This window comes from Aedes aegypti, chromosome 1 (genome assembly GCF_002204515.2).
Source record: "Aedes aegypti strain LVP_AGWG chromosome 1, AaegL5.0 Primary Assembly, whole genome shotgun sequence".
In the NCBI taxonomy this organism is placed as follows: domain Eukaryota; kingdom Metazoa; phylum Arthropoda; class Insecta; order Diptera; family Culicidae; genus Aedes; species Aedes aegypti.
Window position 1 is genome coordinate 99,014,919 of NC_035107.1, and position 16,825 is coordinate 99,031,743.

Below are 16,825 nucleotides of genomic sequence, written 5' to 3' on the forward strand. Positions count from 1 at the left end.
GTGATGCTTGTTTTCATTGTCTAAGGCATCCCGAAACATCATTCACTTATACTATAACAAAGTATGAGTAATTATTAAAATTATTTTCCCAACTTTTCTTCCGCCATTCGCATTAAATGACCAGCTCATTGAAGTCTTCCGCATTTTATACTCCTAATAATATTTGCTTCGTCTTTTTCTACCTCTTGGCATTAACGTCCTCAGCTTAGAGTTGTTATGAGCACTTCCACAGTTATTAACTGATAGATTTCTTTGCCAAAGTTTCCATTTTTGCATTCGTATATCGTGTGGCAGGTATGATTATACTCTATGCCCAGGGAAGCCAAGGACATTTCCATTACGAAAAGATCCTGGACCGACTCAGACACCTTTAGCATGGCTTTGCTTTGTATCCGCGGACTCTAACCACTCGGCTAAGGAAGGTTCTATATTTGCTTCATATACTTGATATAGTTCGTGATTGATGCGTTTCCGTCACACACCATTTTCCAATTTTTCCACCAAGTACGAACTGTCCGCAGTACTTCAGGCCCGAAAACACAGATACAACGATGGTTACGTTATAAGTGAAAGGGCCTACTCTCAGTCGCGACACGTCACTTCACGGGAAACGTGATACGTCACAAGTGTTCCAAGATAAAAACATCTTCCACAACTTAAAACACAACCCCATAAAAACACAACTTCAGCACCATTAGGTCTACCTCTATCTAACTATAGACTCCGTAGTGATAAAAAAAAACAAGTCTATCGTCGTTGTCTAGCTCTTCAAAAGGCACGAAATACTTTTCCACAGCATTGCTATCGATACCAATGAGGTTGATATCGCCCGCAAAATCAACCTTCAGAGAAATCGACCTCAAGTGCAATGCTGAACTTTTAATTCCAAAGTGCATCTTAGGCAGCGTTCATTTATTATGTAACTCCAAAATTGTCAATTTTTGAACTCCCCCACCCAGCCCTCCGTAACGCTTTTTGTATAACCCGTAACGCTTGAGCCTACTCCTCCCTCCCCCTAGAGCGATACGTATTTTGTGGAAGACGCATTCTTGCTACAACGAGATAGGCATCTATTAATGTAATTAGTTTTGTCGGAAACCCATGTTCAGGGATCTCCTTCCCCAGCACAGGCCTCTACGAGTTCCAGAGAGGAAGTAGTGGGGTTCGCCGTGAGCTATGATAAACTTCCATAAAAATCACAAATATCTTAATGCAATTCGCATGGCTTCCATAAAAATCACAAATATCTTAATGCAATTCGCATGGCTTCTTAGATTGCATTATAGGTATCTAAGGGATTACAAAGACGACTATTCAAGTAGGGATGGATAGGGGCTCTAAGGTCCCCATATGAGATTTATTTATTTATTGTATATGGTCTTCGATAAAATTGTACAGACTAACCTAATCTAAAGGTTGAGATGTTTTAAAGCTATACTTCAAAACATCAGCGTTTCGAAACTTGATCGATAGGTCATCATTAGCTTAAACGGTTGTCTGGTTCTTTAGCTTAGCTTAGACTGACTACACATATCAATGGTTGCTATTCCGTGATTGACCGAAGTCAGTGAAAATGCACAAAGAATCAACTAGAAGTTCGGATAGGATTGGCCATAATCTTCTTCAGTGTGCATAATTCAGTGCCTCTATTTATACAGGGTCAATAACGGCGCCGGCCACGTCCTTGCAGTCAGGTGGAATTGGGGGAAGGAATGTTAGTGTGTAACCTTTGCTATTTGGAGACCGGGTTTGCCTCTGAATCTCCACAAAGGTTACTGGGAGGGATGTTTGTTAATGGGGAGGATCGTTGGGTCACAGGATTCACTTTCATAAGCGATCAGACCATGATAAATAATTATTTGTGAGATATAAACATGCTTATATGTAAATATAATATTTTCATTTGATATGAACAATTTCTATGTAGAGGAAAATTATGCCGACACTTGAGGTGACGAACCATTTAAAGTTTGTTGAACAAATACCTAAATGTAACATTCCTAACACTTTTATTCTTATGCCGACATTTATAGTGACGAAGCATCCAAAGTTTGTTGAATAAAGTGAACCTTTCGCAAGTCTACACTTGTAGTGTCGAATCATTCGAAGTTTTTTTTAATTATAAAAAGAAAGGAGTGTTTTGAGAAAAAAAAATGTTAAACATAAATAATTCATGAATCAGAGTTTATGTCGACACTCACAGTGACGAACCATTCATAGTTTGTTGAAAAATCATATTTACGATTAAATGTGCAGTCATACATATCTTATAGATTATAAATAGTAGCATGAAACGAGCTCACCAATTGATCCGTTATCCTTGACTGAGCAGCAACAATCCACTTTCAGCTCCACTCGTTTGCTCGGCAATATAAAAGCACGCACAGAAAATAGGTCCGAGATCTTGCCTTCATCGCTCGCCCCCGCAGGAGCAAGCGTCAAGGTCGAAAGATCAAACACTACTAACGGACCGCGTACTTTTTCATTCCTAACTACCGACGCGCGACATGTTTGATCCAGCCCTCATCGCCCGCCCCCGCAGGAGCAAGCGTCAAGGTCGAAGGATCAAACACTACTCTAGCTTAAATGGTTGTCTGGTTCTCTAGATTATCTAATTCTCAGTTAATGCTTAAGCTTTACCATTAAGTCTCCATAGACTTTCAAATTTGATGTTTTCTGAAATTTTTAACATTTACTTCTACAATGTTTTGCTGAGATGAACATGCCTTCGGCAGATAATCCGTTAAAAAAGAGAAAGGAAAACATTGTGAACTTTGCTTTGAATAAGGGGCGCTCAAATGATTGTTCGCCAAGGGTGCCATGAGACCTCGCTACGGCTCTGACAACCATAGGTGCACCTTTTGTCTGTTTATAAAAATTACCACGGAAGCTAAAATAGTTCTCTTCCATACAAAGTCGGGTTAATTTTATGTAATACCGAACTTTGTTTTTCCAATTTGACTCATTGTGTTGGTTAGCCATACTTCCAAAAGGTTTATGGCTTTTTTAAGGGGGCAGGATCCGTCATTGATTTCGGAATTTTGAAAAGCAGTTTTTTCGTTCAAAATCAAGAAAATTTACATGAAAATGTGTTCACTGTATTCTATTCTCCAATCGAAATACAGTGAACACATTTTCATCGAATAATTTATAGATTTGGACAGAAAAACTGCTTTTGAAGTTTCGATGATGACGATGATCACGATGACGGAGCGTTGAGCGTTAACTGGCACACTAGGAAATAAAGCTTTAACATCAAAAGAAACCATAATTTCATCATCTTGAATACACCCAGAAGCCTGAAGTTGGCTCGCAAACTCCTGAGTATTGTTAACTGAACGGCTTTCAAAAGGTTTGGGCATGGATTGGAATTCCTTAACCAGCCACTTTGCAAGTTTGTGTGTAGGAGACCTTCTTCTTTTTGGCGTTACGTCCCAACTGGGACAAAGGCTGCTTCTCAGATTAGTGTTCTTATGAACACTTCCACAGTTATTAACTGAGAGCTTTCTTTGCCGATTGACCATTTATGCATGTGTATATCGTGTGGCAGGTACGAAGATACTCTGGGAATCGAGAAAATTTCCTTTGCGAAAAGATCCTCGACCAGCGGGATTTGAACCCACGACCCTCAGCATGGTCATGCTGAATAGCTGCGCGTTTACCGCTACGGCTATCTGGACCCCAGGTGTGTAGGAGACCCTTCTTCTGATATAATTTCTCTCATTTCATTGCCAGGTTTGTGAATTTTTGGCAAGCCTTGGTAGAACTGGATTAGAAACTTTGAGGCGGCTAGTATTATCTCCAAGAAGTGGCTTACATTCTTTTAAAGTTTTTTCTACATGTCTCACCATTGTGGGAAGTGGATCGACTCTAAAATGCCTATAGGGCCTAAATAAATAAATAAATCTGATTATTCTCTAGATCTGAAAACAGATTAAATGAGATATATCCCATTTTAAATCACATACTGATATAACTGTTTTTTTGCGATCCCAAAATAATTCTAGCAAAAAAGCCCCACTGTTTTCTTCACGACAATGAAACTTATGTTCTTGACTAGTCGTGGGCAAAAAATAGCTGCAGGCAGGATTTTTTGACTGTTTTTACTAAAGTGTTATACAGTGCCACCCACGTCAGTGATAGAGTGTAAGTGTCTTCTGAAGTAATGTCAAAAATGCCTCAATGAACAACTTTGCAGAAGAAAGTTTTTTAGGTAGAACGCTCCTGTCCAAAGATAAAACTGATCTAGATCAGTTTTTACTTATCTAGATCAAATCTGAATGAATCAAAATGTAGTACAAGTGATTCCAAAATACTTTGTCGAACACACCTCTAGGATCCATATCCAGAGTAGTAGAGGTTTTGGCCATTGAAAACAGCGATCTGCCCCAGTGTGTGCCGCCTTGAAATCGATGAACAAATGGTGTGTAAGGATCTAGTACGCACGGCATTTCTGGAGGATTTGCCGCACGGAAAAGATCTAGTCCGTTATCGAGCGGCTGTCGATGAAACCTGCTTGATAACTTCCCACGAACTCGTTTGCTATAGGTGATAGAAGACGGAAGAGAATCTGGGATAGCACTTTGTAGGCAGCGTTTAGGATAGTGATTGCACGATAATTTTCACACTCCAGTTTGTCGCACTTTTTGTAGATAGGGCATATAACGCCTTGCTTACACTCATCCGGTAGCTGTTCCGTTTCCCAGATTCTGATTATCAGCCGATGCAGACAAGCAGCCAACCTGTCCGGGCCCATCTTGATGAGTTCGGCTCCGATACCATCCGTCGCCTCCGACAGCGGCCTTGTTGTTCTTGAGGTGTAGGACGGCATTCTTAACTTCCCCCATCGTGGGAGCTGGTTGAATTCCACTGTCCGCTGTGCTGACGTAACCATCGCCTTCGCTGTCCTGACCTTCTGTGTCTGTGTTCTCTGCGTCATTCAAATGTTCATTGAAGTGCTGCTTCCACCTTTCGATCACCTCGCGTCCGTCAGTCAAGATACTCCCATCCTTATCCCGGCACATTTCAGCTCGCGTCACGAAGCCTTTGCGGGATGTGTTGAGCTTCTGATAGAACTTCCGCGTTTCTTGAGAACGGTACAGCAACTCCATCTCTTGGCATTCCACCTCTTCCAGGCGGCGCTTTTTGTCCCGGAATAGGCGGGTTTGCTGTTTGCGCTTCAGTCTGTATCGTTTCACGTTTTGTCGCGTACCATGCTGTAGGATTGCAGACCGCGCTGCATTCTTCTCCTCTAAAACCTCCTGGCACTCACGTCTTTTTTTATAAGTATCATTCCAAACATTACATTCATTTCTTATATCTAGGTGTTCTGTGTTATTAGATAACACTATCATCCTAATTTGGTAAAACAAATTTAAGATTTTATTAACATTTTATTAATAACATATTACATTTCATTTGCCGTAGCAGTTCAGATTTTTTACAGGTGAGTTGATTTCACCTGCTTATAAGAGAAAAAAAACGCTTTGAATATACTTAACCTAAACATATAATGCATTAATCGTGGCAATAGATTGTAACAATTTTTGCCTGAAATTATTGATTATTTTATTTGACATTTGTTCCAATGTTTCAACATTGGATATTCTATGTAACTCATTGGTACCAGGGAGGAAGCCTCAGAATCATTTTCAAAATTTTATTTTGAATTCTCTGCAGAGCTTTCTTCCTGGTATTACAACAGCTAGTCCATATTGGTACAGCATACAACATGGCTGGCCTGAAAATTTGTTTGAATATCAAAAGCTTGTTCTTAAGACAAAGTTTTGATTTTATATTAATAAGGGGATAGAGACATTTTACACTATTACATTTGGCTTGAATGCCCTCAATGTGATTTTTGAAAGTTAAATTCTTTCCGAGTGTCAGCTTGTGCCTCGGAGGAAATAAATCATCCTCTGTAGTTAGTTTTCTGTGTTGGTGATTTCCTACGGATTTTGATGCTCTCGAAAAACAACACAACGTAGGGATGGGTCCTGGCCAAACACTCAGTTTTCTTATGCGGCTCTACGATTTAAATTGATAAATTGTCATTTCTATTTATGATTTTTATAAGCTGTCCGGAATTCGAAACATAGTGTCCGGAATATGAGGCAGAAGTAAGGCAACGCCTGGAATAAGAATCATATAAAGTCCACACAGTTCTATTTATTTAAAATTATGCATTAGACGGAATCAAAATGTTCACTCACCATTTGAAAGTTAAGGGTTTTAAAGGCTCGATAACGCGGATAAATCATACAGAATTATTTATTTTATGCTTTTTGGTGAGTTACACTTCACTGAGGCCTTAAGTGTCCGTAATATAAATCAAAACGGTACACCGATCTATCTGCGACATTCGATAAGCTAAACCACGGTATTGCAATCGCCAAGCTCGATAGGCTTGGATTTGGATGAAGCCTTTTGAGATTGTTCCGCTCTCACCTCACTGATCGTCAATTAGTGGTAGCATCAGGAGAATATCGATCTACTTTTACACGTCATCAGGCATACCGCAAGGTAGTCATCTGGGTCTTTTGATTTTACTTCTGTACTTTAACGACGTGCACTTTGTTGTGGAACGGCGTCGACTGACGTTCGCAGACGAACTATAATTTTTTCAGCGAATATGCTTAATTGCCGATTGCCGTTATCTCTAGGACCAGATGAACGTCTTCGCTGGATGGTGCGATCTCAACCGACTAGTTGACAATCTAGCAAAGTGCTAATCTTCGCAAAGCCGATAATATTCGAGTATAAAATTTTTGTTACTACCATCAAACGAGTGCAATGCGTTAAGGATTTGGGTATTCTGTTGGATTCGCAACTGACGTTCTCCCATCATGTCGCTTATATTGTTGATAAAGCATCAAGAACGCTTGGCTTCGTCTTTAGAACTGCAAACAACTTTACCGACATCTATTGTCTGAAAGCGTTATACTGTTCCCTCGTTCGAGCATCATTGGAATGTGGTTCTGCGGTTTGGAGTCCGAACTACAACAAAGGATACGAGCGAATCGAATCAGTTCTCAACGAAGATTTCTTCGTTTTGCACTTTGGAGGCTACCTTGGAGAGACCCAAGGACTCAAAATGTGTTCACTGTACACTCAATCCGAGGCACAGTGAACATATTTTCATCGAGTAATTTTTGGTTTTGAACAGAAAAAACATATCTTGAAGTTTCGATGATTACGATGTCGGATCCTTGAACGTTAAATGTGATGAGTATAAAGTACACTGAATTATATTTCATTTTCAAATCCGAATGATTCGAACATAGAATTAAGTTTTATCAATCATGTATACAAAATGAAGTGATATGTAACGAGCAAGATTAGTAAACCAAGTGAAGGACGATTTGCGGACTCTTCACAAAATGCAGAACAAGGGACTGAAATATTTCGGATTCGTCAATCTTAATTAAATTGCTTTCTAAGATACTAGAGATCCTTTAGTTAAAACCTTGTTAAATTACATCCCAGTTGTAAATTATCGCTTATAGTACTTATCGTTAATCTTTGCCGCCCACAATTCAGGATGAGCCACCTTCTTGTGGGTGTACATGTTGGAATTGGAATTACAAGTGTAAGGACAGAATGGACACGAATAAAGAACCTCTCCCCGGTGGTTCGCCTCGTGCTCCTTGTGCCGAATGGCGCGTTTGAACTGCTTCCCGCAGTAGCTGCAGGTGTACACTGGCTGCTCCGTGTGATGAAGTCGCTTGTGACTGGCCAAGGCCAGCTCATTTGCAGCTTCCTTCCCGCAAAGATCGCACGACACGGGATTGCTGTTCAAACACCGCATCAGATGGTTTTTGAATGATATTTCATTCTTGAGCCACTTCTTACAGTTGTCGCACTGTCTCTTCAAGCTGGCAGCTCCTTCCGCCGTGTGCGAAAGCCGATGCGACTCCAGGCGCCACTTGTGGGCAAATCCCTTGGCACAGATATCGCACACCCAGCTGGATGCGGCACCGTGAACGGTTTGCTGATGTGTGCGTAAGTAGGTTGCTGCTCCGAAACTGCGAATAAAAGTTGAACATTTCAATAAAGGTTCTTGAACAGACGAAAAATGTAGATTTGGGATACTTACGATCGATCGCAATCTTTGCAGTTGTAAATTTTTTGCTCCAATGACAGGTGGTACTTCATGTGGGTCTTCATCAAATACTCTTTATGGAAAGCCGCATCGCATATTTCACACTTGAACGGTTTCTGCGAGTCTGGCGTGTGAACTCGTTTATTGTGACTTAAAAGACTGTCTCTGTCCATGAAAGATCGCTTACAAAGCTGTTGAAATTAAAATTTCATTCTTTTACCTAATGATCAAAGTTTTGCGTTACGAAACTCACCTCGCAACGGAACATGTCCGGATTGATGTGTCGTAGACAATGCTCGTACAACTTTCGCTTTTTGAAAAACTTCCGGTTGCAGCAGAGCGCATACCCGAGCAAATTGTGTTCGTTTTTGTAGTGCTTCTCTAGATAGTAGAAGTTTTCGCCCGCGAATCCACATTTGTCGCAGATGAGGGTGCAGAATTTCCGAATCGTCTCATCGCGTTGTGCTATTTCCTCTGGATTTTTCGGATTCCAATCGGATGCGACCTGAGAGCTTTGCGAAGTATTCGCTGGATTTTCCGTTGGGGCTAGAGCTTGCTGATCATTTGTGGCAGTGTCTCCGGTTGAGATTGGGCTTGGCATTAAGAATTTAGGGACCGTTTCAGGATGATTTGCGTGCATGTGGTTGTTCAACGTTCGCCCTGAATCGAAACTTAAAACAAAGCACAGTTATTAGAATTATGAAACACTACAACAACGATATAACATTTCGCGGTTTTCACTGGCCACATTTTGTTTCCTATGTGTTTTATAGATTAAAGCATCATGCAATAAGAGCAATCTTCAGTGTTCTTATTGGTATTTTCGTTTGGAATTGCACGTCCTAGACTTTCTTCGAAGATCTCTCCAGATATTTTGTCATGAAATCTTCCAGATATTCCTTCATTCTTCAAGCAATTCATGCAGGAATTGCTCCAACGTATTTTTTAAGGAATAACTCCGGATACCGTTTACATAAATTGCTCTAACATGTCCTTCTGGATTTTTTCAGAGGACCTATAGAAAAGTTATCAGTTATCATCGAAACATCAAAAACAGAAAAACTGCTTTTGAAGTTTCGAAGATGACAATGACATATACAGTATGGCCCATAAAAAAAATGCGAAAATTGTTTGAACGTGAATATAGCATCCACAAGCGTTATTTTCATTGTTTTTTTTATAGTGAATGTAACTTCTGATTCTGATATAGCGAATGTAACTTCTGATTAGAATATATTCTGATACAACTTCGCTATCCAGGACAATTTTTGTCATATTTTTCTTACTGTCCTGAATAATGTAATAAAGCAAATAAGTTCAAAGATTTTGTCCACCCTAAGCTAGAAACAGCGTCGTATATTCTGATGATAAACTTTCCACCTTTAAAAATCACACTTTATTGTTGAAAATTTTAGTTTTTTTGGTATCAGAGGATGGAGGCGTTCTTAGAGAACGTGTTTTTCATGATTACAATACAATATTTTGCCAGGGTTTTGAGGGCATTTGCGTCTTATAAGTTTGATATGCCTTTATTTTTTTTATAGTTGAATAAAAAATAAATACGGAGGCCTATAACAGATTTTTGAGGATGAAATTTGTTCCTTCGGTTAGAGACAACTTATATCATTGCACAGTGGTCCAGGAATCAGTTTTACGCGGAAAGATGCATTTTGAGCTTTAGAATGAAACATTAGACAAAAACGGTCTTCTACAAAGTTGTTTGTATTAGTTAAGCCCTTTGTTTGATGTTATTGAAAATTAGGGTGGACCACATTTTCATAGAAATTGTGTAACTAACTTTCTAATTTGTAGAAATTATATTATACATGCTTCAGCAAAGTTGTAGACCATTCAATTTCAAGCAACTTTGCCGAAAAAAGTTTTTTTTGTATCTCTTATATTGACCGATTTAGAGCTTTTTTCCTACGGTGACATAGGGTGGTCCGAACAAAACTGGTTTTCTGGCTCTAGAGTTTTCAATTCAAATTTCTCATCAAAGTAGTCTATGAAACACTTTTAGAGCTTTGAAAAATGCGTAATTTGGTGAGTGAAGAAACTCGCTATCTCCTTCCGTTTAGGAGTTATTGTTGTTTTTCTCTCAAAAACATGCCTACTTTGATTGTGAATATCTCTGATTGGGGCAAACATAAAAAATATCTTTTGACGGCATTCAAAAGAAAAAATAAAATTGTATATTGTATCAAAAAATTACAGATGTGTTATTTTTGTAACTCTAATAAAATGCCTTGAAAAACAAAGGATTTTAAGCAGAAAAACTTTAATAACTTTTGAACCAAAATAGATATCATCAATATTTTTGTATGAAAATTTGCATTTTGTTAAGTTCTTAAAGTCGTTCATAGACCGCTTTGACGAGAAATCCGAAATAAGAAAGATAGGGCTCTAAAACTATTTTGAAGATTTTCATAGTATGTATTTCTTTATTATTTTGCATTTTGGGCATGAAAATGAAATTTCAGACAAAAATGATCTTCTACAAAATTGTTTCTAATAATGTAAGCTTACATACTGTGTCATTTGAAACTAGGGTGGTCCACAATATCACACATATCATATAATCAACTTTCTAATTTGCAAAAATACTGGTATATGCTCTTAGGCAAAGCGGTAGAACTTGAAATTTTGATCAACTTTGCCAAAAAAAGTTTTCCTGTAGCTCAAAATTTGACCAATCTAGAGCATTGTTTCCTAATCATCGCAGGGTGGTCCAACAAAAATAAGTTTTTCAACTCTAGTTTTTTAATATTATTTTCTCGTCAAAGTCGTATATGAACGACTTTTAGAACTTCACAAAACGGAAATTTTCATGCAAAAATATTGTTGATATCTATTTTAGTTCAAAAGTTATTAAAGTTTTTGTGATGAAAAATATTTGACTTTCAAGACGTTTTATTAGAGTTACAAAAATAACACATCTGTAATTTTTTGATATAATATACAATTTTATTTTGTCTTTTGAATGCCGTCAAAAGATATTTTTTATGTTTGCCCCAATCAGAGATATTCACAATCAAAGTAGGCATGTTTTTGAGAGAAAAACAACAATAACTCCTAAACGGAAGGAGATAGCGAGTTTCTTCACTCACCAAATTACGCATTTTTCAAAGCTCTAAAAATGTTTCATAGACTACTTTGATGAGAAATTTGAATTGAAAACTCTAGAGCCAGATAACCAGTTTTTTTCGGACCACCCTATGTCACCGTAGGAAAAAAGCTCTAAATCGGTCAATATAAGAGATACAAAAAAACTTTTTTCGGCAAAGTTGCTTGAAATTGAATGGTCTACAACTTTGCTGAAGCATGTATAATATAATTTCTACAAATTAGAAAGTTAGTTACACAATTTCTATGAAAATGTGGTCCACCCTAATTTTCAATAACATCAAACAAAGGGCTTAACTAATACAAACAACTTTGTAGAAGACCGTTTTTGTCTAATGTTTCATTCTAAAGCTCAAAATGCATCTTTCCGCGTAAAACTGATTCCTGGACCATAGTGCATTGCTAGCTCATAGGTTTTGAGCAAAATGGAGCCGTTTATCACACTTATATGAAGGTTCAATAAAAGCGCTCCAAAATGAATTACCCAGGTATGAAACTATTCTATCATTTGATATGGGCGTATGCTGGAGACAAGGTCTGTGAAGAATCTCACGCCATCGTTGATGTTTTAGAAGCTTTCATCACACAGATATCGAACTCGACGTTCGCATGATAAAATTTGAAGGAATGCTTCCAATTCCTCTCTGGTAAGGTGAAAGTAGCAGATAAAAATCATGTCCAAAGCGAAAAACTGTGTCTAAACAGATTAAACAATACAAGTAAGGAATAATATTTATGTTTCATTCATATTTTCTATGTAAAAACTACCATAAAACATGATATGACGATTTTAGCATTTTTTTTATGCGCCTGACTGTATATGCATATATGCAATAGGTAATTTTTCGATTTTTCTGCTGGAAAGAAAATTCAATTCAGTTTTACTTCCAAACATATGAAAATAAAAAAAAGGGGTGATTCGGGGAAGGGTTATTGTGATAAAAGGTAAAAACAAAATTTAGAAACTTTGGATACTAATATCTCAGAAACAGTTTTACAGAAAGCTATACTTTCTTCGGATCTAAACGCTCAGGTTGACCAAGAGGAGGAATTAAGACCGACTATTGGAAATGTAAGCGCTTACCGGCTGACGAACGAAAACGGAATTAATTTCGTCGCCTCTAAGAATATGGCCATTCGTAGCACATACTTCAAGCATAGCCTTCCATACCGATACACCTGGAGATCACCGCAGCAGACAGAATCCCAAATCGATCACGTTCTGATTGATGGACGGCAGGACCTATCGTGGCGCTAACATCGAGTCTGTTCACTATCTGGTGATGGTTAAACTGCGCCCAAAACTCTCCGTCGTTAACAGCGTACGATACCGACGGCCGCCCTGCTATGACCTTGAGCGGCTTAAGCAACCACAGCCTCTTTTGAGGACTGCTTGAGGACAGTGGAATCAGCCATCAACGACGCAGCTGAGAGCAACGTCGGGTACATGTGACGGAATCGACGGGACGATTGGTTCGACGAGGAATGTAGGCAGATTCTGGAGGATAAGAATGCAGCGCGAGCGGCCATGCTGCAGCAAGAGACCCGACAGAACGCGGAACGTTATAAATGGAAACGGCAACAGCAGACCCGCCTCTTTCGGAAGAAAAACCGCCGCCTGGAGGAGACGGAGTTCGAGGAGACGGAACAGCTGTGTCGGTATCGAGAAACACGTAATTTCTATCAGAAGCTCAACGGCAACGGCTTCGTGCCGCGAGCCGAGATGTGCAGGGATAAGGATGGGAGCATTTTGACAAATGAGCGAGAGGTGATCGAAAGGTGAAAGCAGCACTTCGACGAACACCTGAGTGTCGCTGAGAACACAGGCAATGAAGGACGGGACGACGGAGGAAATGCCTTCGTCAATACTGCGGGCGATGGAAACCAACCAGCTACCACTTTAAGGGAGGTTAATGATGCCATTCACCAGATCAAGAACAATAAAGCAGCTGGTAAGGATGGTATCGGAGCTGAACTCATAAAGATGGGCACGGAGAGGCTGGCCATTTGTTTGCACCGACTGAAAGGCACAATCTGGGAAACAGAACAGCTACCGGAGGAGTGGAAAGAAGGTGTGATATGCCCCATCTATAAGAAAGGCGACAAGTTAGATTGTGAGAACTTTCTAGCGATCACCATTCTAAATGCGGCCAACAAAGTATTAACCCAGATCATCTTCCGTCGTCTGTCACCTGTAGTAAACGAGTTCGTGGGAAGTTACCAAGCCGACAACGGACCAGATCTTTACTGTGCGACAAATCCTTCAAAAACTTTGTGAATACCAGATCCCAACGCATCACCTTTACATCGATATCAAGGCAGCATACAATAGTAAAAGCAACGATGGAAGGTGTGCAAAATTGTGTGAAGATTTCAGGCAAACATTCCAGTTCGTTTGAATCTTACCGGGGACTAAGACAAGGTGATGGACTTTCGTGCCTGTTGTTCAAAATCGCGCTAGAAGGTTTTATGCGGAGAGCCCGGCTGAATAGCCGGGGTACGATTTTCACGAGATCCGATCAATTTATTTGCTTCGCGGATGATATCGACATTGTCGGCCGAACATTTGAAAAGGTGGCAGACGTGTACACCCGCCTGAAACGCAAGGCAGCAAAAGTTGGGCTGGTGGTGCATGCGTCCAAGACAAAGTACATGCTAGTAGGTGGAGCCGATCGCGACAGGGTTCGCCAAGGAAGCAGTGTTACGATCGACGGGGATACGTTCGAAGTGGTCGACCTTGGAGCCCTGCTGGCAGCTGATATTAACGTTAGCCGAGAAATACGAAGGCGCATCATCAGTGGAAGTGGGGCCTCCACAAGATGCTGCGGTCAAAAAAGAATCACACCCGCACCAAATGTACCATGTACAAAACGCTCATAAGACCGGTAGTCATCTACATACGGGCATGAAATGTGGACGATGCTCTAGGAGGACCTACAAGCAGGGTTGGGAAAAATATTGAAATTCACTCTACAGTAGCCAAGCAAAGCAAATCACAGTCAGCGAAGCCACTGTCACGCTCATCGCTGCAGTAGGCGAAAGCCTTGAAAACACCCGTTGGTACAAGAAGGCGTGGAGCACAGCGAGCTAGGTGGGCAAATCAAGTGCACAGCGACTTGGCGAGCGTGGGGCAGAACCGAGGATGGAGAGATGCGGCCACGAATCGAGTATTGTGGCGTCAGGCGTAAAATTGTTGATTCGGTATTATGTGTTTAGATGTTAACTAAATAAATGTGCTAAATGAGACAAACCGTGAAATGGCACACCGCGAAATGTCGTACTATCCACGACGATTGAAAACTTACTGTTTGTTGCATTTTTCACAGTAGAAATTCAAGATCTGCTTCTGATGCCAACTCTTGTGTCCGGAGAGTTGCCATTCGCTAGTAAATGCTTTCTCGCATTGATCGCACTGGAACTTTTTCTCCGACTCTTCCGTGTGGCATACTTCGTTGTGCAACCGTAAACCCTCGCTTTCCTTAAATGCTCTTACCGGATCGCAAATGAGACATTGGAATGGGTACTCCTCCCTGCAATGAATGTTACGTTTTCGATTCACAACCTTCGGAGTCCGTTGAGTGCTGACTTGGCGCTTCTTGCGAATTGGCTTATCACGCTTTGTAGTCTTTGAAGGGCGCTTGACGCTTCGGCATCTCTTAGCTATGGGTATCGCGGATTCCTCTTCGGAATCGTCTGAGGTTTCCGATTCTTCATATGGAACCTGTAACGATCAATATATATTGATAACATTCAAAATACTAATACAATACTGTATCTGACATACATAATTTTTGCCTGAATCATCGTCGTCCTCATCGTGGAATTTGTCTAGCTCTTCTGCTTTGTCGATTTCCACTTTGACCAACTCGCAAGCAATGAGTTCGGGTTGGGTATCATCGTTGAACTTTTCCTTCTTGATGATGGCGCTGCTGGGTAGACTCTCGTCGGACCAGACCTGTTTTACTTCATTGTAAAATTTGTGGAAATCATCGATCTTTTCCCAGCAACTGGTGCACAGCACTTGGTGCTCATATTGGTCAGCCTTTGAAGTAGAACGAGAAAATATTGAATGTAATTCACAGTCAGCACGGTTCTAAGAGGCAACAGCCAAATTAACAAGCATACAATTCTTACCAATGTCTTTTAGGGCGATATCACAGGTTATGCGAGACTTGTCGTCTACGTTATGTCATGAGGATTGCCCAAGGAAATATACACTCCTCTTACTATTATGGGTATTGGGGCCTTCCTTAGCCGAGTGGTAAGAGTCCGCGGCTACAAAGCAAAGCCATACTGAAGGTGACCAGGGTTCGATTCCCGGTCGGTCCAGGATCTTTTCGTAATGGAAATTTCCTTGACTTCCCTGGGCGTAGAATATAATCGTACCTGCCACACGACATATACGAATGCAAAAATGCCAACATTGGCAAATAATGCTCTCAGTTATTAACTGCGGAAGTGCTCATAAGAACACTAAGGCTATGTCCCAGTGAGGATGTAATTTGTAATTTATTTAGTAAAAACGATACCCTGGCGGTTTTACCATTTTTCAGGTCAACGAAAAAATAAGTGTTTTTAAGAAAATTACAGGTAGAAAACTAGAAATTACAAAAATAGTTAGAAATAGTTAACGAAAGTTAATTAAATTTGAAGTTGAAATGAGTTTCAACGTGCGTTAAGCGCATTCTTGAATTAATAATAAATTGGTTGCTGTTTTATTGCTAGAAGAAGCGCATTCCAGGCAACAGTCCCGGTTAGTCCCGGTGATGGTACCATATTTCACGCACGCTCCTAATTTCGCTCAGTGCCATTTTATGCATATTTGTTGATACATATTAGACCATATAATTGCATGTTATATAACCATATTTGAAGTAGAATTATTCAAAATACTAGCCAACAAAAATTTCTTTCGCAAAACATGTTTAAAATGTCAGTGAGCGAAATTAAGAGCGCGCGCGAAAAATGGGCACTTTACGGTACTAGTCGCTACCAGCCCTGCTATTTTCATTAGATGATGCGAATCCGAAGCGAACCGGAATATCGGCGGTGCTTGAAAATTGAGGGTTGAAAATCTAAAAATCGTACTCACCTGGAACCAGAAATGAATGGCGATAATGGCCCCGATATTTTCCGCAGTTGAATCGTCCGATGTCCGGAGGAAATTATCTGTTTTTCTGCGGCAAGTTAAACAGTTTTCCACAGCTTCGGCCATTGTTGCTGATTTTAGTGAACTATTTTGACAGGCGATGCTCGATGAGTGACACGGGACGTAACATGGGGGTGTCGCGAAATAGTGTTAATTACGTCTTTCGACAAAGCTTCCACTTAATCCGAACTGATTTTTATTGCAATTTTCTTATTTTTGTTTTGGTGCATGATAAGATGCTTATTTATTTCGAGCCTTCGAATTATTGTTCGAATTCATTTCGAGTTTTTCGAAGGAATGATAAATTATTATTCAGTATCGATTTAGCTTGACTTGATCGATCCAGCATCAACACATTTATGGCAGTGTATGCCACGTTACAAGTGGTTGATGTGTCTTATTTATTTCGCAAAATTTTCGATTTTCGTGTATACGGCCCACTGTGCAGTGAG

General features: G+C 40.0%; 1 protein-coding gene across 1 annotated transcript; it reads right to left on the reverse strand.

The window, feature by feature from the left end:
• Nucleotides 1-7,432: 7,432 nt before the first annotated feature.
• On the reverse strand, nucleotides 7,433-16,482 carry LOC5580060 (zinc finger protein 91). Its single transcript, XM_021843598.1, has 6 exons — nucleotides 16,317-16,482; nucleotides 15,009-15,266; nucleotides 14,530-14,945; nucleotides 8,355-8,772; nucleotides 8,096-8,292; nucleotides 7,433-8,024 (listed from the first exon to the last, which is right to left on the reverse strand). The coding sequence occupies exons 1-6, from the start codon at nucleotides 16,437-16,439 to the stop codon at nucleotides 7,493-7,495; spliced, it is 1,944 nt and encodes a 647-aa protein (XP_021699290.1). The 5' UTR covers nucleotides 16,440-16,482; the 3' UTR covers nucleotides 7,433-7,492.
• Between the last annotated feature and the right edge of the window lie 343 nt (nucleotides 16,483-16,825).